The sequence below is a fragment of the Boleophthalmus pectinirostris genome, unplaced genomic scaffold, assembly GCF_026225935.1.
Source record: "Boleophthalmus pectinirostris isolate CB_2022bp ecotype Guang Dong unplaced genomic scaffold, ASM2622593v1 HiC_scaffold_7, whole genome shotgun sequence".
Lineage (NCBI taxonomy): Eukaryota > Metazoa > Chordata > Actinopteri > Gobiiformes > Gobiidae > Boleophthalmus > Boleophthalmus pectinirostris.
Window position 1 is genome coordinate 22,628,646 of NW_026571473.1, and position 27,439 is coordinate 22,656,084.

At 38.2% G+C, this 27,439-nt stretch overlaps 1 protein-coding gene across 1 annotated transcript; it reads right to left on the reverse strand.

Annotated features, from left to right (window-relative positions):
• Positions 1 to 25,562, reverse strand: LOC110154781 (protein-glutamine gamma-glutamyltransferase K-like). Its single transcript, XM_020918821.2, is given in 15 exon segments — positions 1 to 1,180; positions 1,649 to 1,785; positions 1,879 to 2,039; positions 3,087 to 3,371; positions 4,001 to 4,154; positions 5,186 to 5,378; positions 5,446 to 5,584; positions 5,690 to 5,750; positions 5,753 to 5,866; positions 6,058 to 6,165; positions 6,558 to 6,676; positions 7,390 to 7,632; positions 14,254 to 14,445; positions 15,267 to 15,556; positions 24,288 to 25,562. Coding segments are annotated over 14 exon segments (2,358 nt in total). The 5' UTR covers position 15,556; positions 24,288 to 25,562; the 3' UTR covers positions 1 to 1,017.
• Positions 25,563 to 27,439: the final 1,877 nt, after the last annotated feature.

Sequence of the window (27,439 nt, forward strand, 5' to 3'; positions counted from 1 at the left end):
TTGTTCCTGACTTTAAAGCTTTTGTTTTGGAGTTTTTATTCGATTTAAAATAGAGCATTTCTGTCAGTGCAAGGAAGTAAACAAAATATATATAAATATGATATCAACATTCTTCATTTCATTCTTAAATATAATGTTAAAATACACAAAAAACACAAACACAACAAGTAGACACTAGGCCCACATTAAGATCTTTGACAGGAAAAGTGAATGACAGATAATTTTACCACTTAAACACTTAAGTCACTTTGTCTATGGGATACATTGTACAAAATATGCAATATTTTACTTAATAAGTCACATGACTTTTTCCTGGTAGACACTTTGTGGTGATTTGAATATTCAGAAGCTGTAATATTCAGAAGCTGTATATATATTAAATATTTGGAGAGGATATACAGTGTCTGGCTGGAGAAGTTTATAGACACAAACAATATACTTGTGTGCCTTGACGGACTGAAGTCAAAATTGGCAAACATGAGGATTTTAGTTGAATTGCTAAGACCATGATTGTATTGCCTGGAAGACTGGGTCAGAAAATATACAAATCTGCACCCCTAACTCAACATCTATAAAAATGATTCAATTCAATAACAGAGGTAAACTGATGAAAGGTGATGCACGTGGGGAGAGCCAACTAGATTGTCTTTTCTGGCCCAATATTATAAGTGTGTTTAAGAAGTTAATTCTAGGTTCAGAAATATGTCTGGATACACAGGACTTTATTCTCTGTTGCATTTGAAAGGTGGTCAGAATGTAGTGCCTGAACTGTGTATTTTTAGTGCACCATAAAAATGTGCATATTAGAGAGGCATGTCACAGCACCTAAAACTTTCAAAACATGATGCAAGTTGATACTTAAGAGTTGAAATCACACTTTTTCTGTATAATTACTTTCAATCTCTTGATCCTTGCGCAATTTTCTTATTCACCCACTCAAAGTGAAGTGTTCATAAATGCAGAAAAACAACACAGTCATTTCAATATTAATAACCCACTTTCATTCCTTCCTTAAAATCACGATAAAGTTGCATTGTTCGTTTCCTCCACGTTGATGCTGAGCACTCCATGGACCTGTGTGAGCTGCCTGCAGTCCAGTGAAGCCAGTAATTTCCTCAGTCCAGACAGAGTGGGCACGAAGTTTACATTCACAGACACAGAAGCACGGCTGGCTATATCACTGTGAAAACAGAGCATGAAATGACTAGAGGGATCACAGGAAGAAATACATGACATAATATCTAGAGCGTATAAATGGGGAGAGACATTCAGAGACATACTGCGCTGTGACCTAACACCTATGCCAACACCCTGCCACTCAATCTGATCTTACACAATAAAAACACCATAATTCTGGTTTCAATTCTTATTTAATCCAAAAATAATGGTTAATAGTTGTAAGTCATGGTTGAGTCATGGTTCATCCAAATACAGCCTTGTTTACTCTTGCTTTAGTTGTAGTTCTAGTCCTGTTATAGACTTGGACAAATCTATGTTTTCAGTGTAGTCTCTTTGAGTTTAGTCTTGAATTAGTCCTGACATTCCATATTCTTAAATTATTAAACAAATTATACATGGGATTCATAATATTTTAAGATACAGTACATGATGCCATAGACAATCCCTGCACTGACATCACTTCACTTACCCATAGTGTATAGTTTGAGCTGCCATAAGTCCCAACCCCTCCACATGAAACAGGACCCCCTTCAGTATCTGTGGGAGTGGGTTTGTAAACAAAATCTCCACTGTCATCTTCTTCCCGACCACTGCTTTACCGATCGGCTATATGAACAAGAGAGACAGAAAAACAACTCAAGTAATGTAATCATATTTAATCACAGTGTTAGTATTCAGCTCAGAGTCTGTTGTCTTTACCTTTAGCGTCAGGTCTGGACTGCGGAGGCGGAAACTGTACTGCGTGGCTAAGACTTGCTGCGTCTGTTTGACCCTGCCTGACAGAGTGAGCATGAGGGCAGCCTGGTCCACCAGCTCCTCCTTGTAGTCCTTGTACTCCAGACTCCACTCCAACATCTTCACTGTGGCCAAGACATAAGAAAGGCTTTCAGTGTGGTCATCAGTGAGTCTCAGCAAGTAAATGTATTCTTTGTGCCACTTCCATATTCAGATAAAATATAAGTTTACGCAAGGAAGGGCATCTGGAGTAAATATTGTAGTGGTGACCAGGAAAAGCTAAATTAATAGCCAGCAGAGTAAGAAAATTGCAATTGCAAGTGTAATCCCTCATTTGTACAGGACTGGTCCCTGGTAGAAAAGGTTTCATCTAGACTCTTTTGGAATTAAATGGCCGAAACATATTTTAATTTCAAATACAGTGTACTGATGACTATATCTTTGAAACCTTTTCTAGTGAATGTGACAAACTGTGAAAACAGTGAAAATCTTTAATGAATTTAATTTAAATTTAATGAATTTAATTTAAAGTCTGGCTTGTAGTTGCTCTGCTACAATCCAGCCAACTGCTGGCATTCACACATTAGTCAATTAATTAATGTTGACCAAAGTAGATAAAATTGTAAAAGTACGAAACAACTTCTTCTCCAAAGAAGCAGAGTGTCTAGCTTATCTTTTCTACTGCCAAAAGCAGAAAATAGCCCTGTTCCAACTGGAGCGTTACTGGGCGGGTCAGTGCTGATAAATTTTCATTGCCAAAAGGGTTTCAACCGACCTAAAAAGGCATATGGTACAACGCTACAAATAAAAATAAAAATGAAAGTAAAGGGCAAAAAGATCACGTTACCAAGAGATGAGTAAATGCCAGCCCAAGGATCCAACCTTAGATGGCTGAGAGACTGAAGTACTAACCACCCTGATCTGTGCACCTCAACAAACTTCATGTGTTTTTGGATGAGAACTCAATAAATAAATAAATAAATATAATAAAACATAATTTTTCAGAGATGAAACATATCAAGGTATGACAACAAACAAACACTGGTTTGAATGAAGAATCAAAGTATTTAAAGTTAGAAGAAATTTTAGATTAAATATGTTAATCTAAAACAAACTGTAAGATTAAAATAAAAATATGTATACTTATGAGTAACACAGAGCATTATCCTCACCTTCATTAGGCAGGAGGTCTATGTTTGTGGCGTCCCTCTTTACAGTGGCTTTGTGAACTCCAGTGTAGTACATGACTGCAGTTTGACTGTGGAGTGATACTGTCCTGTTTTCAGAGCTGCTGTTTTTCAGACTAACAGTCAAATCTACATCCTTCCCCATCTGTGGACCTGTCCCCTCCATGGACACCTCCAGAGACACATCCTCTGCTGTGGGAGTGGGGCAGGATTCAGCTTTGGACCCATATTTACATGCAGTCTCTACAGCAATACGCTCCTCCTCCGTGCCTGGAAGAACAATATAAAACTCATCATTTAAAACTGTCATGTGAAATTGTTTTGATCCTTAATGTGACTCATATTATTTAATTCATATTTCTTCTCTATTTCCAGAGAAGAAGTTAGGGGAAAGCCCTTAAGAGGGAAAAGCCCTTAATACCTCTTAAAAGAATATTAACTCGTAAAGCTTAGATTGAGTAGACCAATAATCCATGATATCCATTCACCAAAGGCAACCATTATTTCAATTGAACCAGTTCCCACAAAAATTAAGAATCTTTTATCAACAAAGTGCTTAAGTTTCTTTGAATGTTGAGAGTGTTAACGAGAGTAACATGGACCAATCCACAGTAGTTTTGTCAGCCAAACCTTACGAAATTTAACTCACAACCTCCTTACAGAAAAATAAACTATCCCATGTGTCTAGTGTGCAGGATTTGACCCTAGACAAGTTTATGCAGAATATGACTCTCGTTTATCCAGGCCTAGTACCAACGCAATGATACACTTGTTACTGGAATACATACAAAATGCAATTTCAGACTTCAATAAATGAAAGTAGGCATATTGAAATAAACAGATGTGGGCAGGACATTCTCAATTATAGACTAATCTTGCTCGAGTTTTATTTTAAATACCTTCCGGATGTTTGTAGAGGTGTGTGATATCGTTGCGTTCATCCGATCCAACTGCTTTGGTGCTGATAGAGTGTCCCACTGTCTTCTTCTCACTGTATATTTGGGAAAATGTCCCATCCACGTTCCTCTGCCAGTAGATCTTGTCACTGTTCACCTGAAGGAGCAACAAGTTTACATAAAAAATAACTCCCAAACAGAGAGGACACATCCTGCATAATTTTGAAGCGAACCATATGGCAATAATTATTAATATGCAAGGCGCGCACGATCTACAAACACCAAACAACAGCGAGATCAGATGGTCACACTGTAGGTCAAGATTATGTGGAGATCTGTATGTTTCATGCTTATAAAGGTCAAAGAGAAAATATCTTATCAGTATGTATTGATGATTTTTGAACCATGCATATTCAGAGGCCTGTAGCCTGTGCCCAGTGCTGTGAGATTTCTGGCTGTGACCATCTAACTGTCTCTGTCCACTCTTCTCTTCACCTCGTTTTCAACATGGCTTTCTGTAGTAAAGTATACATGTCAAAAAGATCTTTGTAAATATATTAAATTAAATATATATTGCAACCTGTTATGATATGTATATAAGGACGCAGAATTGCCTGTAACTGACAATGGAGACAATGGATTGCTGTGGGTCCAACTCATTTAGATGTAACTTTAATGTCAATGCCAGTTACACAGGGTCTACAGGGTGTATGATTGTGGCTATTGATTGAGACCATTTTAAGTCCATATTCATCCTTATTTTCAGACAAAATTATTGATACATTGCACAATGACCCAGCATTGTTTATAGTTTGCATTTTGTATTTCATTTTAATACACCAATTTGTTTTAAAGGTGTTATTAATTAAATTATTGTTCAAATGAACAGTTTGAAAGAGTTTGGAGATTAGACTGAGTCATTTACTGTTTATAAGAATGCAGAAACTATGTACCACAAAACATAAGTCTTTCTTTCTTCTCTGCACTTGGGGCAATTAGGATCACCAATTCTTCTACCACATGCTGGAAGCTGCAGCAAGCCCTTATTAATAAAGGGATGACATGCATACTCAAACTACCTGCTGAGAGGCAGAAGTGCTAACTGCTCTACCCCTGTGCACCACAGAGCACATGTTATTGAGCTATAAATTAGCCGAATCGTGTTATTGTGAGTGTTCCTGGATGGACCTCAGCAAACACGAAGGCAGCATCGTGCTTGAGGTAAACTTGGCCATTGCGGACAGCAGTCAGAGAGGCTGGTCCACAGCGGAAAATGCCCTGGCTGGTCTCTTGGGGCGTGGCGTCCACAGCCTGCCAGCCTCCCATGCCCGCGGGCAGGTCGGGGCGCGCCATCCAGCAGTCGTTCCACACATGGAAGTTCCTGCAGGGACAGAGTTGGTGATGAAGCCCAGAAAATAAAGTGTAAGTGGTGAATGGCAAAAACTCACCAAACTGAGTCTCTATTAAGATCATCAAGAGGGGCCAGGTTCTCATCTAAATACACATCTGTTGTCAAGGAGACATCTGTGTCATGAGCGGAGCTAAAGTTGGTCACAGTGCGAGTGGGAATGCCCAGACACCTCAAGACTGATAAAAGAATAGCGTAAGGGATTCATTTGGTTGTGATTAATTTAATTGACATAGATTTACATTTGCCTTTAGTTTGAAAAAAAGCTGATTATTATTTTTTACCTGTTGTGACCACTCCAGCAAAGACCCAGCACTGTCCGTAGCTCACAGGGGTACCATTGTTTTGTGATACTGCTGGAGGATTTCTACACTCCCGGTCCACACTGTCGGAGAGGTGCCGCCTGCATAGTTCCCTGACCAGTTTCCTTGGATTACACCAAAGTCATCCACTGAGTTCACCTAGAGTCATATAACTGTTTACTCCTCAAATAAAGTAATGTAGGATGTAGGACTACCAATAAATGTTAAGTTATTTTGTTCAACTCAAAAAAAAGTCTAAAAATGTTACAAGCAAAGTTAAATCAGGTGTTTAACATAGTGTTTTGTGTTATATTTTATTATGAATTAATAATTTATTATTAATTAATCACCATGGCTGAAACAATCCTGACAACATTCACTGGGTCTCCCCACCCTGATGCAGGAGTTCCGCTCTTCTCCAGGATGTAGAGACATGCAGCCAAAATACCACCTGCAAACTAATAAGAAGGCAAAGACACAGACCCACTTAAGGATTTATGTTTCATTTACTCCAGTATGCTCTATGTATGTATACGTTTGAGAACACAATATATAGCCAAAAATGTGATTTGCTACATGAGGCCGAAAAGCACTTTTGGATCTTATCTATTTATCTATCTCTACCTCAATGGCTATGAATTCCAATATATTTAGATGCAGTAGCTGATTGAAAAACAACTAAAACTAATGCTTGACCTTGTTAGTTTCTTGCTTCGTGTTAAGACTAAAACTGAACCAGTCAGTATACTAGGCCTACATTTGGTTAAATATGTTTTATGTTAATTTTACACCAAAGCAAATATATAATTTTGTCAAATATCTTGCCTCCCTTGTTTGTGTCACCACTCACCTGTCCATAGTCCCAGGTCCGGTATCCAATCTGCAGCTCGGTGCCGTAGTAAATGAGCCCAACATCGTTCAACACATACTCCTGCTTCTCTTCTTCTGAGTCCATAAAAACTGTGTCCTCTGACAGAAAGACATGCAGAACATCATTAAAACTGCCAATAACATGTACTGGGGCTGAGCAGGCTGCATTTAAACCAGGCCAATTGACATTCTGCAGAGAGCATTTAAAAAGTGACCTTTTGCACACAGAGAGGAGATATTACTGTGTTTTTGTCGTGTCTACAAGATTCAGAAGACCTCATCAAGATACAGCGCTGAAGAAAATAAGACCCCGCTGTAAAATGGTTGTTTTTATCTTTTATATGAGCAATATAGTGAATTGAACATTTTCTCTTATTTTAGCGACCCATCTGAAGGCATTCTGCATGGAGTTTGCCGAAGCTGTTTCCCCCTTCAAGTCCAGAGACTGGACACTGCTGCACTCTGGTCACGCCCTGTCTGTTTCTGTCAGATTTCCTCAGTGGCATTATAGATTGGGATTATAGGTGATGTAGAAGTAAACTTTTTCCAGATAATTATCATTATAATATAAATATTAAAAACATGTTATTGACTAAAGAATATTCAGTAATCACTAGTAATTAACTATTATCTTTTTGTGTGTGTTGCAACTTTAATATTCTTTAATATATGCAGAGTTGACCCCGAAGCAAACTTGAATGGATTCACCCAACTGCTTTACTTTGAAATAACTCTCTCATTGGGATTAAAATGTTTGATAGAGAGAAAAATGTTATTTATTCCTTACCCTGACTAATGTTGTCCCCACTCACCTTCACACCAGGGGTTAAAGAGTATGCAGACATTGTCTTCCTTGTACTCGGCCTGGCCATTGGGACACACTGTGTGCACTGTGAGTTGGTATCGTCCGATATTTGCCGTCGGTAGAGAATTCACTGAGAGTAACAGCCTTTTGTCTTCCTGTTTGACTACAGCAGCCTCCCAGCGATCATCCTGCAGCTTGTCCACCAGAGGGATAATCACATGGGTGCCTTTGGAGACCACGGGCACTGAACCTGGAGAAATAAAAAAACATACACATTTCAGACGTAATCCATGACATTATGACAGCTGACTTACTAATCATACTTGATGATATTAAAAACAACATTCATTAATTACTGAGTGATGTGCATCTATCTATTCTTTGCATTTCTTTTTATGTGATGTAGAATTTCAGTTTTCAACAGATACTATATAATTGATACTGTTGAGGTTGTATAGAAAATTGACAGGTTTTCTAATCCAAGTACATTTTACTGCCTTGTGTGAGCCTGCATAGAGATCTGAAATCGAAGTAAAAACACAGGAAAGAGAGCAGGTTAGAAAGTGGAATAAGAGGAAGGAATTGAGGGAGTTTGACAAGGGCCAGATTGTGATGGCAGAAAACACTTCCAAAATTGCACCTCTTGTGGGGTGTTCCTGGTCTGTAGTGGACAGAATTGATCAAAAGTAGTTCAAGAAAATAAACAGTGGTGAACAGCAGCAGGTGACTAAAATCAAAAGAACTGGACCAGTTTTTAGTGAGTCTTGCCTTTCAAAATATTGAATGGTGATATGCCTGTCTGAAGAGATTGTAATTGTAAAAATACAGCAATATGACTTCATACCCTTACTTGGAAGTTTGCAACAGACTTTTTTCTACTTTCATTTTTAATCAGTTCTTTCTGCTGCATACCAGATAAACTCAATTTAAAATTTGCATATCTTCAAAACAACATGCATGATATTACCTTTTTAATTAATACTTTTGAGCAGAACATCCAGCTTACTTTAGAACACAGAGCATACTGTCACTATTTCGATAATCTACACAGCTCTGTTATTTACTATGCGTAAACACAGACACTCGCTACCCACATGTAGACGCTCACCCAAGTCAGCCTGTGATTGGTGGAGATAAGAAATGGCAGTGCAGAAATAGTGATATGTTTCATTTTGCCATATCTCTCTTCCCATATTGGTATTGTGGTTCAAGATGTTCTGGCTGAAAGCTGCCAAAAAGCATCAGTTACTGCAGATTATGGTTAGATTTTCATAATGTTTTTCATGGTCTTATCTCAGAGCTTTGTGAAACAGATGTAAATAACATTTTAATGACTGTTGCCAGGATCCAGCCCCCACTTTCAGAGCCACACCTGCATTCTTCCATGCTTGGTGCATTACAATAAACACAGCCTTTCATATACACATAGTTTTGTCAGTTCATTTCATTTCATATTACAGAAACAAGGTCTGACCTTTCCAACCCTAACCTAAGCTGAACTCACATCATATAACTGAATAACTATCTATCCCTACATCTCCACGACTAATATAAAATAATAACTGTCTAAACACTGCGCATTTTCAGGCATGGTTGATCCTTATAGCCATAGTTTCTGCTTTGCCAGCACTTTACTCCTAAAAGTGACTCAGGGCAACAGTTCAAGTGGAGTTAATAATGTATGTTAATTTATTCTCCATTATTTAAAAGTGAATCAGAAAAGTACAATTAGGTCACAGCCCAAAGAAGACAAACGACCAACAGTGATTTATATCTGCCCGGGCGTGACCTTGTCTTTCACTGTGTCTGCAAATACCACAGTGTGCTGCAATGTCATCTCATGATCGGCTATCAGTCTCTTGCCTGACAAAACCGGCCCTAAAACGGATAAGGAAGACACTGTATTAATGCATTTCAAAATATAGTAACCTCACCTTAAGCATACACAGCGAACAATGACAGCAGTTGAGTTACATGACAGTTAAGACTAAGAGAGAGAGCGAGAGAGTGCTGTGGGCAAAACTCTCACTAACCATGAAAAGTGTCTCCAGAGGATCAGATCACCAGAGTGGCAGCTCAATCAGAATAGACTTTATACAATTTACACAGAGAAATGCACTTAACTGTGGCTGTGTGATGCAAAGGGCCTGACATCATGATATATACTCTGAGCCTGACATTAACATGTATGTCTGCTTCCTGTCTCCCCGATTTCAGATAGGGGTGATTGACAGATGGATTAGCCAATTAGAGAAAAACATACTCTATTCGTGTCAAAACAAATATAGCTTGTAGCAAAAAAGGACAAAGAAAAAACTCTCCACCCCCTTCAGAGTAGTTCGTCAAAGGACTTCTGAACTATATGTATTAAACTAAATAACTCAAATTTCATTAATTACCACTGTAAATGTGTTACTTTGAACTGTATGCACTGATAAATGGATAGTGGTTTGATGTTTATAGGCATCTAAGTGTACATCTAAGGCAGATCAGTTTCTTGCAATCGCTAAAATGACTCCAGCATTTTCATTTTATAAAGGTAACTGTATGCAAAAGTTTGGAGACCCCTGCTACAGAATCTATGGTCCAATTCAAACAGAATGTAGAAAACATTATAATGATTACCCTTTTAATACCCTTTGTACAGCATGCATGAAGACTTAATTCATAATGAACAAAGTTTATTAAGAATGATTCAGGCTTTATTAAAGATGCACTGTGTAACTTAGTAGGGGGTCTACCATAAGCGTGTTTCCATGGAGATATTATTGCTTTGCCTAAAAGGTTTCACAGTATGGCATTAAACTCACATTCATTCAACCCAAAACATGCTACATAGATCTCCAGGAAGAATAGCTGATAGCTAAGGTCAATTAAATACAATCAATCAATTAACCAGCCCAGAGACGACAGGTGGAAATTAGCACTGGTGCTACAACCTGGTACAATGTATCTCTCCTGTTAAGGTTAATGTATATTGTACACTGTCCCTGTCTCATTAAATAAATTAACTAAAAAATAAATTATTTAATTATAGATGCATTGCTACTCTTGCATTCCTACACTGAGTTAACTCACCTCTCCACAGATCTGATCTGTTTCTTGGCCTGGAGGCATTGCGGGGTTGTCTCCATAGAAATAGTTAAGTTTTATGCCAGAAAAACCATTAACATCTCCAAGAAGACAAGCAGGTGGCAGACCCTCCACCACAAAGTTACACAGTGTACCTTCAAGGCTATAAATGTTAGACAATTTACACAAGGAAACACGTGTGGCTGTGTGACACAAAGAGTCTGGCATCATAATATATAAACAACCAAAGTGGGCTACAGAATAAAGTAGGAAAAGCACATTTGTAGTTAAGTAAGTTTGACCTATGACAATAATGAGTGTGATAATCGCTCAGTCTTATTACAATAACTACATCTGTACACTTATGTTGCATGATGTAAAAATGTCTGCACCCCCGAGCTATAAGCGGCACGCAAAGGCATTGGGGGTGCTGTGTGTATGCGATGGCGGACTGATTAACCTGCTGCAGGGTGCTTGTTTTAGACAGCAGAGTTTGGCAGTCGTTCATTTACCCCAGGCTCTGTTCAAACTGGTGCTGAATGAAAACGGAGATCAGGAAATTGGCACTTTGCTGTTATCAAGCAGCTTGTTTTAAAAATGAAATGGTTACAATTTGGAACACAACTATATCAAAAGTGTTGGACCGGCATTATGGACTATGGGTATTGTCTGTTGGCTGTGAGCTGGAGCAATAAAAGGACTTTTACTCTTTGTTTTGTCAATACATTTAACAATTTACAATAATTGTCTTTATAATTACCTCTCTCAATTCTGTCTGCACTGCGTGTCCATAAAAATTACAATGAATCAATTAATTTAATTTATTTGGGTCGACCCTTCTTCTCCCAGTATTTGTCATCATCACATATAAAAGTTCCTTACACACTGAGGACTGGGGCGTGGGACTGGCAGGACTGGATTATTTTAAATTTCAGGTGGATTTTATCAGTGTTGGGGCATATTTTTTCCCCAACTCTCATTCAGTTTCCAATGCAGCTTTAGGTGTCGCCTGTCTGCACTGTGTTAACTGTTCAGTTTAATATCCCTGTGTCATTGAGTTCTGCACATAACAATTTAGAACAGCTCCTATTGAAAGCGATCAGGAAAGGCTATACATTTTATTGAATATTTGATGCAGATTGAATGAATTTAATGTGAGATTTGCTATATAAAGCCACTGCATTATTACTAATTTTGTTGATTTGTCTTTAATAACAACAATGCCAATCTATTAATATTATAGTGCAAAAAACCTCATTGTTTCATTCATAATAATACTCCTTCTCTTTACATGCCACAGTCTTGTCTGCATATATCAGTATAGAGCACATGTAATTACACACTAAACCAACATGGTAATAATTATCCTTTCCAGGTTTCTCTTGTGATCAAACATTAGCTGTAATTGCAGGATCTATATTTGCTTATGCCTCCTTAGCTGTTCACTACAACAACAATTACACACACGTTGACGGGGGCAATGCATCATGGGTAATCCAGTGGTGAGTGCGAGTAGCCACGGCAGTTACGTTTTTGCAGTCAGGAGTCAGATGGATGTAGCATCTGTAAAATAGCTGTCTGTCTCATTCAGTGCTGGAACATAGCAACCAAACTTGTTACCATAGCAATGGAAACCAAAATCTCTCCTTTCATTTAAGGTTATGTTCACAATCTAGATTTTTCTTATTATTATTATTATTTACAAAAGGGAGAGTACATATAAATGAACATGTTTCATATGTAAATATGCCAGATTAAAGAAATCTACCACAGAAAGGTATTTGTTAGCCCATAACCACAATTATAAAGTTAAAAAAAAAATCCAACTGCACTAGTTGCTTTACAGATGTTAGATTTAACATTGAAGAGATGTGTGATGATATTTTTTTTATATTTTGGCAGACCTAGACTGTAGTGCTACAGTACAACGGTGAATCCTGGAATATGAACTTGACTTGTTTGCAGCCTGTCATTCACCAAATAATCACACCAACGCACATACAAGAGGCCAGAGCAGTGGAGCAGTGAGGCAGCATTAAATTGCACACGGCATCTCTACTCTCCCACATGAATGTAACCTGTCACCTCAGGATTAGACCAGCCAAAAAGGAAAAAAATAGCAACTTCTAATTAGTTTTTGTGAGTAAGTTCTGGCACAGCATTGGCTACTGTTGATACATTTCAATTGAGTAAAATTTGTAGTAGTATGTGGGAATAGTGAAAGCAGTAATAGCAAAAAAGATTCTTGAATAGTAAGACTAACAGTACTGGGAATACAACACATGTTTAAAATGATAAATGTAAAATAATACTCACTGATCATTTTTGTATTTAGTCTCAAAGACTATGTTAAAGGTGCACTGTATTTTACAGGGGTTTAGACAAGCTTGGAGTCAGCTCTCCACAGACTAGGTCAGAATATTGGCTTGGTAGTATTACCTGCTTGTCACCATTGAGGTAAGTTTAATGCCTTACCGTGCAACATTCTAGGCAAAGCAAAATCTCCACATACTGTATGGTAGATCCTCCACTAAAAAACGTACACAGTGCACCTTTAACCATATCTCAATAAATTACTATTTAAAACCTATGTGACTCTAAATGAGTGCACTCACTGGGAGGGTAAAAATAATTACAAATAAATGTAAATTTTCACAGTTTTTTTGGTCAATGGTAAAAGGAAAGAATCTTAAGTGAGTATGTTAGGGACACAGGCAGGAGGAATTTGGGTTAATCTGCCTATCCTTCTATTAGTCAACATCATCAGTAAATAAATGTACTTTTTACCTCCGCCAAGGAGGTTATGTTTTTGCCGGCGTTTGTCTGTCTGTTTGTTTGTTTGTTTGTCTGTTAGCAACATAACTCAAAAAGTTATGGACCGATTTTGATGAAATTTTCAGGATTTGTTGGAAATGTGAAAAGGAAGAAATGATTTCATTTTGGGGGTGATCCAGAAGAAATCCTGGATTCTGGATCACTTTGAAATTTTAGTTAACATTGTGGTAAATGGGGCCAAAAATTTTGTTACTCAATATCTCGGTTAATTATTGACCAAACCCCATGAAATTTGACTCAGGGATGGACAATGGGATCCTCTTTCATATTCCTGATCCGGATCTGATCCAGAAGACTGATTTTATCGCAATTTATATAAAAAATGGGGGTAGTCCTTGGCGGAGGTCTGTGCTCTCTGAGTGCTTTTCTAGTCTTGAATATATTTTGTTGAATTACACTGTAGAAACTCTAAGTTAGTATTAGTATTTTGCAGAGCATGATGTTTGGATTTAACTGATAATGGCATTGTGAATAATTCTATAGAAGTAAATACAATTTGCAGAGGACAATGATAGTGGGATGGTTACGTTCTACTTAAAGTTACATTATGTAATATTTCAGATGTAGCTTAAAATACTTGAAAACCTTGCATTCTTACTGTTAATGGTATCAACTCTCCACAGAACTGACTTGGCTTGATGCATTTACACTAAATGTATTTACACCATGCAGTTTATTGTAAAAGCAGCTACTTTGACTGTTTTTGATGGTTCAAAATTAGCCTGAAGGAATGGACTTTGAGAGTAAGTCCAAAAGTTCAAACTCGGGTACAGGACCTTTAAGTGCAATGCTTTGCTATTATAATATTATACTTGTGAGGTGGGACAGAACATGCTTAAGTGCACTGACACTACACTACAAGAAGGATGGCATGTGGGTCAACCCTGCTTATCCGACTATCTATCAACATTACTGATAACAGCTCCTTATTCACTGAGGAGGGCATGTGACCAGTGGGACTAACCTATTTTGAGTTCCAGGTGGATTTTGTCAGTGTTGGGGTGAAAAGGTCGAGACAAAGTGATCCACATCTGGAAGGTCTGTCCTCTTCGGATGATCAAGTCTCTGTTCTGGTACAGCTGTGTGTGATGGGCCGTGCAGTTCTGCTCCGATTTGCCTTTCAGGAGGTCTGTAGATGTGACTCTGAGGATAGGGGCTGTTGAAACCAAGACACATGATCAAGGTAAGGTTATGTTAAGCCAGCTATTTGTTTAAAAGGGGTCATTTGTAACTTTGACCATAGAGGTGAACAGCTGGTAAGTAAGATAAAGATAAAGATTAACAGGCTTGACAAGTAACCTGAAAATGCTTTCTTATTTAATAACTATTGCTTCGTTTCTTATTTAAATAATTATTACATGTCTAAAATTATGCTGTGAATTTAACAGTAAAATATATTAAAGTGAACAATCTTGAAAAGTCTAAGCAAACTTTGAATAGGCCTTTCTGGGTTTAAAATGAGACTTTAAGATAGCCATGGTCATAGATAAATGTGGCTAACATTGCATTGTGTATTCTTATTTTTTCCTCAACTTCTGCTGCCCTGCTGTAGCAGGCCTTCATTTGTGTTTCTTTATTATGTTAGACAGCTGTTTCAAAATCTATTTAAGGGGACCACATGCTTTAAATTTGTTTAAAACTACCAGAGAGAGCCTGATGCAGCAGTCTGTCAGTGTGAGCCATTCCCAAGCTCCAATAAAAGGCTGTGTCAGAAAGGGCATCTGACATAATGACAAACTAAACAAATCCCTACATTTGTAGTAGACTGTGGATAGATGCCTAGCTATGGCAACTCTTATTGTAGTCTGAGGTTAGATGCTCAGCTATGGCAACTCTTATTTTTCCCTTTGGCCAATTAACTGATTCAGTGTCCATGTTGAGAGTGGCCTATTGATTCTTCTGTCTGCTTGTTTGATTGTGCCTCACAGTCAGACTATAATTTCCCCTTTTAACCATGACTTAATGAATTTGAATTACCATCCAGCTCATTGTCATGATCATCCCCAGGAGTCGTGGGCTTGTCCTCTTTCTCGTCCCCGTCGCTGTCATCCACCCCTGTGACCACAGTGTTCGCGAGGTCGTCTTCTGATGTGGTTTTACGGAAGCAGCACCAACAGGCCTTGTGTAACCAGCGGCGGCACGCGGTTTCCTCCGGCGCATCTGTCTCGTTTTCCCCCAATTCTTCCTTCTTTTGTGCCTCGTCGCCCGCAGTTGGAAAGCGACCCACAGCGGATGTGCTCCCGTGCAGGTGGCTCTCCACGGGCATCCTGCCACCACACACATCCAGGACAAGGTTAGTGAGACCAGCGGCCCAACACAAGAACACTTCTGGACAGGTTTTACTCTGGAGGTGTAAAGTCATTTGACCTGCAATTAGTTTGAGAAAGTGCAAAAAATGTCTTGGCCCGCAAACACTGCACATTTGCTCTTTCTGCAGGCGTGGGCCCAATGTAAATATAAATACATACATTTTGCCAGGATGTTTGATTCATGCTTTAATTTAGACTTTAGTAGGCTAAGTATCATTCATCATCCTAGATTTATTTTTTATATTTTTTTGTGTCCATCTTGGTCTATTTAACCTATTTTAAATGATCACTAGTCATGTGTTTTTATTGAGTGAAAGTGGTAAGTACATGTGAGGGAAGAACAGCATGTTATACTCAAGTAGTATGCTGAAATAAGACCTCTTTTAGGAGTAATCTCAGTTCAAAAACTGGGAACTGATTCAAAGGTTTTGGGGATGTTTTACTCTGGAGGTGTAAAGTAATTAGACTTGAAATATAAAGTGTAAGATTGGACTTTTTCCTAATGGCATGACTGACATTTAATCCCACTTATCACCCTGCATTCCTGACAGGGTTATTACTGATAGTACTAATGCTACATGTTTTATTTATTTCCAAACTGATAATGAGATTTTAGTTTATTTGCTGCTCCAAGCCATATTACGAAATAGGTGGCAGTATAATTTTAGCATCAAACATGAATCCCCTCTAATGTCTGGTGTGGAAAATGTATTATTATGCATGCTTGTCAAAACATTAATGTGGGGATGTAGATACGAGCCAAGGAATATAGTCCATAGAACTTCAATAACGTCACAATGAAGAAATTGTTTTGGTGTTGTACAAGACTGTGCTTTTGTTTAGAAGACATATTAAAAACATCTGAAGATTATGCAAAATAAAAACTAAGGTACAATGTAAACCAGGTGTAGACAAGGACTGACTGGGACTGAGATTAAACTTCCAATGTAATGGAAATGAGAAAAGATGCTCTAAATGGAACAAAATAACAAGTGTGCTTATTCTAATTGCGACAAAGCCTGATATTAAACTCCAGATATTACTAAACGGGCTTCAACTTGACAATTAAAAAAAAACCCATTACTGAGCCAATTCTAAACTATCTCTAAGCTATAGGAGTAGAGGAGAAAACACTAAACCTGGAACAAAACGTTATAATCCGAAAATCCATGTCTGAACCACACATGCCCTAACTACAGAAATTTGTCCCCATATCACTGTATAAGAAGCAGGATGCATGAGGACGGTTCAGGTGCTGCTGTTGGGACTTACTGAGTCATTTGGGATAATCCTGTCTGAATGAACATATTGGATTTTTGGGGTTACACGGTATAAATATTAATTTGGGAGCGTACAGTTATAAGTGCAGACATAGCAGCGGCAGCAGCAGGAGGGAGTGATAGCATCGGGGACACATCTGGAGTTGATGCTGGGGCTGATTTATACTTGAGTCACAGAGGGGAGAATTTCTGGGAGGTGAGCGTGTGCCTAGAATCACAAAAACAGCGGCACGTGAGGCATTTACCCTGTCATATGTAAAGCTCCCCAGCACTTTGTCACAACAGTGTAAAATAGATACAAACACAAATCTGAGCTGCAGCATTTTTGTTATGAGAAAAGCTGGTGGGTTGTCAGAGCAAGGATTCAGACAAAATAAGTGGAAAGTCAAAAAGTAATAGTGGGAGTGGGAGGTACAATATTACCACGGGGTATTATAGAGGGCAAATGCTCCATCAAGATGACACCATGGAGTTAGGAGGGTGTGTGGTGTGCCAAAAAAAGAATGTAATGATTTTCTTAGAGCCAGATTAAAAAAGGACGATTTTGTTTTATCACATTTCATATAGAAGTATTTAAAATAGTTCCTGCTTCTGAAAGTTCACTCTTTCAGTGTGTAATTTCTCTTGTGTGGGGTTCGCTAACTGCTTGTCTCCATGGAGCTGTTAATGTTTGGTCTGTTATGTTCCACAGTCTATCCATGATCCATTTTCTTCCATTTATTCGGGGCTGGGTCGCAGGGACAGCAGTTTAAGCAGGGATTCCCAGATTTCCTTCACCCCCGACACGTTCTCCAGCTCCTCTGGGGGCCCCCGAGGTGTTCCCAGGCCAGCCGAGAAACATAGTCCCTCCAGTGTGTCCTGGGTCTTCCCCGGGGCTTCCTCCCGGTGGGACATGCCCAGAACACCTCCCGAGGGAGGCGACCAGGAGGCATTCAGAACAGATGCCAAAGCCACTTCAGTTGGCTCCTCTTGACATGGAGGAGCAGTGGCTCCACTCCAAGCTTCTCCCGTGTGACTGAGCACCTCATCCTATCTCTAAGGGAGCGCCCAGCCACCCTGTGCAGGAAACTCATTTTGAGCATTTGTATCCACAATCTTGTCCCTTTGGTCATTACCCAGAGCTCATGACTGTAGGTGAGGGCAGGAATGAAGGTTGACCGTTAAATTGAGAGCTTCACCTTTCAGCTCAACTCCCTCTTCACCACAAGAGTGCGATACAGCGACCGCGTCACTGCTAACGCTGCACCGATCTGGCTGTCCTCTCACTCGTGAACAAGACCTGAAGATACTTGAACTCCTCCTCTTGAGGCAAGAACTCTCCACCCACCCAGAGAGGGTAAGACACCTTTTGTTCCACAGTATGGTATTTAACTTGACTGTTTTGCATTTATTCCATAAAAAGGTTTTTATTACTTAAAAATACCATGAAAAACAATAATTCTCATGACACAATGAGAAGTCTCTCCACAGATCTGACCAGTATCTTGGCCTAGTTTTGTTTCTGCTAATCTTCATGGAGAACATACCAGACAAACAGTGTTGGGAGTAACGCATTATAAAAGTAATGTATTACAGTAATGCGTTGATTTTTGCTGTAACGCAGTAACGTAAGGCATTACAGGGGGAAAAATTGTAATATTTTACTCGGTACAAATATGAGTAACGCGCGTTACAATGCTTTTTTAACCTGGATTGAAGTGGTGGGTTTTTCTTCATAGAAATTCGCTAAAATCACCATGAAATCAGCAGCGGTGAAATGCCAGAGACGCGGCCGGATAGACCTTCAGTTAACCGCGGGCGAAAGGACCAACCCGCTGTTTAGACCTGGTTTAGACCTGAGTCACTTCTGGTTTAGACCTGAGTCACTTCTGGTTTAGACCTGGTTTACAGTCGTCCCTCGCTCTAACGCGGTTCACTTTTCGCGGTCTCGCTGTTTCGCTGTTTGTTTGTTTTTTGTTTTGTTTTGTGCAATTTTGCATGCCTTTTGTTTTTAGTGTATGAACACGTATTGCGTTCCTCTCGCTGTGACCTGATCGGCTGAGGGACTCCTGTCTCCTCTACAGTACAGAATATGTTCAGTTGCCAAATTTAAATAAATGTTCAACCTCTAGCAGTGTGATTCTGAAGTGCTGTACGGTTGCAAGTTTTCTCCCCGACGAAACCCACAACGTCGACGAAACGTTCTGCACTGACAAAGGCTCCTGCGCTCGCACCCAAAGACAGAGGACGATGCAAACCATTGCACAAAAAGTTGGGCTTCTGGACACGTTGAAGGAAGGTAGAAGTTATGCGATGTAACAGAATCTTGCACCGGGTCTTGTACCCGCAAATAGTTGCTGAAATCAGGACCGTGAGCCCGCGCAGCAGGGTGACCATAAAGAGCGATCGGGCGACAGCCGCTCTTACCTCCATGAGGTGCGGAGCAGAGCCGCTCCTTTCTCCTGCGGTCACCTTCGAGCCCGTCCTGACAGTGAGTCCTGTTTTAGTCCTAGTTCAGTTCTGGTTTAGTCCTCCTCTTCAGTCCTGGAATCAGTCTGAGGTTAGTCCTGTTATAGTCCTGGTTCAGCTCTGGTTTAGTCCTGGTTTAGACCTTGTTTAGTCCTGGTTCAGTCCATATACGGCTCAAAAGTTCAGCTTTTTCGCAGTTATTTTGGTGAGAGTAACTTAAAGTAATGCAATAGTAATGTAATGCCTTACATTTTAAATGCAGTAATATTGTAATGTAACGAATTACTTTGAAATGACAGTAATAAGTAATAAATAATGCATTACAGTTTTAAAGTAACTTGCCCAACAGTGCAGACAAAACAATAACAGCTCCATGGAGACAAGCAGTTGGCGGACACTCCTCAAGAGATGTTACACACTAAACCTTTAAAGAACATGACGGAGGCTGACTTATAGGAGGAAGGGTGTGAAAACTTGTCTTGTTTGGCATTAAATAAAGTATTACTCAGTCAGTTACGATATCACCAAAATAGTATACTGTGACAAGCATCATATCACAATTTAAATTTTTTGTCACTTGGGGTTGATCAAAACTGAAGTCTAGACATATTAAAATACTAGGTCTCAAATTGGTAAGATTGGTTTCCCTGTGAGCTCCAAAAACAAAAAAATATATATAATTTTCAGATTTCAAAAACTCCTGGCCCAGATCCTGGCTCTAAATACCAACTGTATCTACTTGTAATTTTAGTCTTATCTAGCACAACAGTATAACAAAATGAAAATACACTGCAAATTTCCTTTATTTATCAAACACAGAATGTTAATACAAAGCAGCTACCAAGATAATAATGTGAACAGACAAATAAGACCCAAGCATAATAGTTGTACAGGGAAGGAGGAAGGCATGAAACTTAATCATGGGCTTGCAACTTAATCACGGGTTTGATTCAGAGGCAAATTATTTTTCATGCAATGACGGTTAGTGGTTGTCTGAGATCCAGAATACATATTTCTTTAAGATTTTACAAAAATGTGAGTCCTCCCCGTGCGTGATATTGGAGTTTTAAGCAGTTAAAAAACGTAATTTGTAAATGTACAATTTACTAAAATAATCAAATGAAACCCACAGTGAGTCTCTTCCAGTGGGTTGTGAGTCAGGCTCAGCAGTGGGTCCCTGCAGAGCTGCCACCACAGTTTTCATGGTTGTACAGAAGAGTGGGCTGTGCAAACACTTTCAGGGGGAAGGATGAAAGATGCTCCTAGCAGCTCTTAACTAAAACTCCTGTAGAAATGGGTTTCAACTCCTCCCTTATTACAACTCCGTATCTCATGCAATTCACGAAGCAGAAATTATTAGAAAATTGTTTCTTACAGATGCTAAACACGCTTTGTTCAATCTATTAGCTATATCAATGTACACACCAACAAATCCACACTTAGAAAATGCATACCATCTCTCACATATACAGGTCCTATTAGGAAAAGCAATGGGATTTTAACAAACTACAGATTTTGGCTGCTTGTTGCTGCAAGTTCAGCAGAAACAACAATTTAATATGACTTAAAGGGATTTCATTTAGAAAGTTTGAGGGACCGCTTGGATCATCCCTTTAAACAGCTCTCAGTTGACCCTATTGGAAAAATTACCTGCTAAATGCTTGCTACAGATGCAAAAGGCAGTGCCGTGTCAGTGTGCCGTTTAAAAAGATCTTATTGACTGCACTATTGATTCAAAACCTTCTCACAATAGCCTGGTGTCTCCTCCAAAAAGTGCTATTTCTGGCCCTGTTTTTACCAAGACACCTCCAACCTAACTATCTAAAAAGACGTGGAAAATTACACCCATTTTGTGCATGCGTGTTTAGTCTTTAATGGTGGCCAAAGCAGCACACACGAGGCTCTCTGACAGTTTTGTTATTCAAATGCAAATGGATCCACGGCAGAAGAACTCACACAGACATGAGTGGGTGACAAAAAGATGAGGATTGCTGGCGTCATAATTACAGATGACAAGTAAAAAGAAAAACATCAAAACAACAAAACATAAAACAGCACATAAAAGGTAATGGGATATCAATCTGGTTTTGGCATCCGAGCTATTGAGGACTTTTTGATTGGACTAAGTAAATGACTCATGTTTTTCTTTAAATAACTTCATTTAATTTAGCTGTAATATTTGGCTTTTGAGTGGAATTGGTGACTGATTAATAAAGGATTTTTGGTAAATAGATGATAAATGGCCTTGCCTTTGCTAAATGTACTTATTTTGATTTGCATTCATATTGGGACATGAGGTAATTCTTGCTGCACTTGATATTTTTGTGACTTTCTTTCACATGTACCTGAAAAGATGATCCAACTACATAGAGTTAACTGTACATAATTATGTATGTGTGAAAAAGCTGCACTAAAATATAATATAAAGTGTGACTTAGCTGCCCCACAGACTCAAAATTACCACTTATGATACAAAATGAATGTAATTATATTATTATACGCCTTTTTTGTTTTTAAATGTCTTTTAAAGGGCCTATATTATGCTATTTTCTGGTCTATGTTATAATGCTATTCAAAAACATCAAAGCGTTGCACAACTCCAGGAATGTTTTTGATGAGGAAACAACATTATGACATGACTCACAAGAATAAATTTTGCGCAATATAGGAATGTTAAGTGTGCTGGAACTGTAAAAGTCATAAAACAATTTCTATATATGCATTTCTTGGCACATTAATCACTTACATTAAATGGCACTTTGAATTGAACTGAGTGGGTCTCTTGGTCGTGCCATAAACCTTTATGATTGACAGCTTCTTTAAGTGGCCATATTATAGTTTTGAAAGGTCTACACGGAGGAAAACGACTGGCAGTAGCATAAATAAATAAACAATAAAACATTATGTAGCACTCCTGGTTTAAATAAAGCAATACTCAACTTGACCTGGAATGCTATACACTCTCTGAGGATAAATCTGATCTTGTTCTTTTTTGTTTTTTCATACATAGAATCTGTAACTAGCCTATTCTGTTTCTATTTGGAAAATCATTTTCAGGACAAAAACACATTACATAAATATAATTTAAAAAAAATTCAATTGTGCATTACTTAACATTCCAGTGAAATTAATATTAGATTAATTTTGATGTTGTTTGGACACAAAAAATATTTGTAATGAAATATGAGAAATAAGAGAAAAATCTTTAAACTCAATGAGTCATATTTGAATGCTATTTTGGCTCTGAGTTAGTCCAATTGATTATATGCCGCTTCCTTGTTATAAGGTCACTGAGTGCACCACATTTTTAATTGAGCAATATTCTATCTCACAAAATTTTCGATTACTTCTGTCATTCTCAAGCAAAACCAACTCTTGGCAGGTGGCGTTTTATTATGAAGCACAATAAGCTGTAGTATTTATGGAGTGATGGAGGCAGTATATTCTCCAGCGTGTTCAATAATGTCCTGGATAAATCACAGAGAGATAAGGGGCACAGTAGAGAATATGAGCGTGTGACGAGAGGAGATGAGGCAGGCGATAAGTGAAGCTGCTTTGAGCTCAGATCTTCATCAGTTAATCATCTAAAGAGAGCAGGCCACCCCCCGCTCTGGAACATCATATGCATCTACAATGGCCCCAAAAACTCAACGCTTTTCTTTAGCATAGCATGATATGAGAGAAGAAAGTGCAATGTGATTAATATATTGAACATTGTGACTGTATAGTTCAATGACTGAAGCAAGACTGTTTCATCCTCTGTTCAGGATAATGCATTCCCCTTCATCTCAATATCTGGGTGTGAATGAGCCAGGACATATTTTGGGCATTCCAACAAATATCTGAGAGATTATAATAGTACTCCAATAACTTTTTTGGTTGGATTCACTTATTAAGACCACTCGAAAAGTGCCCCTATCACAAAAGATGGTGCTCCTCTCTGCTACTATAGTACATAGTACTACAGAAAGATACTCAACTTTTACACTGTGCATGTGATGCCCGAACAAGTGGGTCAAAGTTGACTGGTAAGACGTCAGCAGCAGTCAGAGATATAATGTACTTGTGTGTCATTGATCATCAGGAGGGTGCTGATGCTCAGAGCCACACTCGTGACACAGCTGCCCCAGGGGTGAGAGGGGGGTCAAGTTTTAGGTAGTGTATGCATAGGATTCACTGAATGGAATATAAAGGCACTATTTGTGCAGCAGAAACAACTTAGGCTTTTGTACAAGTAGATAATGTCTTAATATTAGCCATTTGAAGTTGCGCAACTTTAACGTCACGTGTCAAATAATTAAGTAATAGGGCTAATTATTTTAAAAAGGATCCAACAACAACAGGTAATTATGAGGGATACCTTTTGTTCAAGTCCATATAAACAAAGGGAAAGGTTTGCCCAATCTGAATAGTGCACACTTGGAGGCAAAAGATTTAGTGTGGCTGGCAGCCCCAGATTAGAAAAAGCAAATCAGGAGAAATGTTGCATTGTTTTAAATGCCATCTGCAATATTTATGATAAGCCCTCTTGTCATATTGAATTGCTGAGCTAATGTGCAAAATGCAGTTCAATAAGATTAATTGGACTAATAAGCAGCACGTTGGTGACACTAAATTCGTTTTATATATTTGTTTGTGAGCTTTTTTATAGAAGAGGATATATTTAATAAAACTTTTAATGAAACAAATGTGACAGTGATTCCTTTTGACAGCCAGAATGCTATATTTGCCCATGTTGATGTGTAGAAATTACAGTATAACACAGCTCCAATATAAATAAGGCTCAGTCACTCAAATTAGCTTTCCCTCCTTTCCACATTCATTGATAGCATTGTTAGCATTCCTTTCTTTAAGAGGAACTACAAAATGAAAGTTACAAATTATTCTCCAAAACTAAAGTAAAAAAAAAAAAATCTGTGACACTATATTTCATTTAAAACAACAACAACAAAAACACTCACGTGGCTAAGTGACAGAGGAGAAGAGACAGAGGTAGGAAATCTTCTGAGCGTGGAGGAGTTGAACTTTCTACAATAACATACAAGGCAACTTTAAATAGTTTAGGCTCAGACTCAGAATGAGGACACGCCTTCTGTTGCCAGCCCAGACATTTGTGACACACTTAATAAGTAATCTGCAAGTACTTATTTCTAACACATTGAAAAAAGCTTTTAATGGCCTGAAATAGTCTTGGAATATGCTTTATTTCTTTTTGCAGCAACTAGAGCTCTTTATACTTGTGTGCTTGTGTAACTAGCAAACTGCAGTCAAAGTAATACGTGTTACATAGTTGTAGTCATCCAGCAATAATGTACTCATGTTACCCACAAACTGTACAGTAATAGTATGAGTATTATTAGTTGCATGTGTGGAGTTAGTGGTAGTCAATTTACATGCCCGCCACATATCTCTCTAGTAAATAATAAATGTAACTCAATTATTGCAGTGGACAAATTAACTAAATATCACCCCAAAGATTCTCCTTCCAAAAGGTGTAGTAATAGTAGTTGTAGTAGTGGTAGTAGTAGTAGTAGTAGTAGTAGTAGTAATTATCATGTCTTTATTGCAACAACATTAGGCATGAATGGCATTTAGTTTCAGTTGCAGGATAAGCTACTGACTATAACAGCTATAACATACTAAAACTATTTTAGACATGTCTTACTGTAATTTTATAATGTCAGGGACATATTTCTCTCATATATTCATTGTGTAATTACTACAATATCTACAGTATTCACACCAATGTCCTCATGTCACCAGCCAACTAAATAATTTCCAGATATTGGTGTACAATTGAATTCCCACATGGAGTGGATTGTCCAAAAATAAAACTCAATAATAAACTAAGCGGGCCAAATAAACCGTGTAAATGAAACAAATAATCTCCTAAACCAGAAATGGGGCTGAGTGACAGGTGACTCCTGGTACTGCCCAAAAACTCAATCACACAATCACCCTGTTCCTGACTCATATGCGGTGTACAAAATATGAAAATATGTGCACAAACTGGTTTAGGTAGCTAAGGCATGCGGTACGGTTAATGAGTTTACATATTTTGGCTATTTCCTTGTTTCTAGTAAGAGTTTATGACAGGTTAAACAACTAATTTCAATAAAAAGATGTTCCCTTGTTATTGTTATATTGAAGATTCTACCAAAACATCCTACAATTTTCTACTTGGGGAAATAAAAATCATCCCTTTTATTTTCTTAAATTAATGTTTAAACTGCCCTGCTGTCCTGTGTGTAAATTTCCTATGGCATGTTGGATTCCCAGTGCATTGCGGATGGAATTTATGTATTGATCACATAGATGGTAGAATTTCTGTAAATTTCTTTCTGACTTTTCTTCACAAACGCCTCTAGACTGGAGTAAAACTATGATGAACACTAACTCTATCCTTTCTTTATTTGAAATTATAATAACACATTAAAATAAGAAGGATAATATTTGTGTACAAAATAAATTGCAAGATTGAAGAAATAAAATAAAAATGAAACATACCACCTAAAAAGACAACAATATAAAAACCTGTGTGAAATGTAGGACGAGATGGTTCACATACAATGATGAATGAAATTACATAAGATGTAATAAAGTCAGCGTTAATGTAATTTAATTTATTGTCTTAAAAGCATAAATTGCAGTCTTGTGACACTCCCAGCATGTTTCTTACTAGCCGGGTTCAGTGACATAAGTGAAAAACTAACATTATTGAGGTGGTGTGTTGCTTAATGCACTTCATGGAAAAGCTTAAACAAGTGAACAAAGACAATACTAGGTGAATCAGAGTCTGTAGCTGTGGCACACCTAACAGCTATGAGACATGGTGAATCTTCCCATAAGACAATTTATAGTAAGTGCATTGGCAGCCAGTGTTATTCTGACCAGCTTTAAAATGGTGTGAGTTACTGTGTAATATACCAGTCAAGCATAACATAATGAATGACTGAAAACAATGCAGCCCCATAGGAAACAAAGTGAGGTACACCATCTATTCTGACACAACACCACTTGTGCAACTTCAACTAAAGTAGATTTTCTGCTTGCTCAGTCCTCTCAGTCCAAAGAGACCACCAAGGCTCCTTGTTTGGACCACTTGATAGATACTCTAGACTGAACCACCCCACTAGAAGAAGAGCACAATTTGGTCTGTGAAATGCTGTTAAACCTTTACACTTTCTTCTGTTTCTTACTCATGAGGTTTATAAGCAGGACCGGTATCAACAAATGTACACTATAATATTAATCCGTGTTTATGTAGGTAGTCATAATAGTCATAATGTCATGCGTGATTGGTTTACATTAAATATGCTAAATATCATCACGTTTTTATTGAGTGAAAGCACTAGGCACAGCTTTTATCATCTCGTGAGCCCTTGATCAAATTACTTCAAAGCCTGTAGCTGCAATAAGCCACTATTTCTTTACAGTCTATTACAGTCAATTAACTTCATTATCAGTGTGTTTGCATGCTTTTGGGCAAGTTGTGTTCGGCGCATTCATTCATCATGCATGCAAATAAAGACACATCTCATTTAAGTAGAATACACGGGAAGTAAAAGTAATTTCTAATAGAAATGCTCAATGTACCGTATATTTTAACTGTTGGTATTAATGCATTTATTCTATTCCTCCAAATATCACAGAATGGGAAGCATAATTTGGGGTTTTCCATTAGCTCAAAAGGCAATCAAGTTTTTCTTGGGAGACTTTGTTTAGGAGATAAAAACATCCTTAATATTACTTATTAATCATCATAAAACTGTGGGCTTAGTATTTCATATCCAATTGACTTGCTAAAACAGCATTCCAGTATTCCAGTTATTTTCATGAGTCTCTATGCCATAATGGTCAATATCTACTCTCATCACAGAGGGGCTGGTTTGACATGTTTTGATGAGATACAGTCATGTGATTTTCATTCACACACATTTTCACAGGTGAAGGACAAAGATGACAGCAGATCAGAGGGATGCCCCAGTCCCACCCTCCCAGTGGAGCACTTTGTTGATGGACACATTTTGAACCGTGACACTTTGGAGATGACAAAACAAAGTCAAACTTGTTTTTTTCTTTCACTCTTAACCACACATATTTACGATTATTG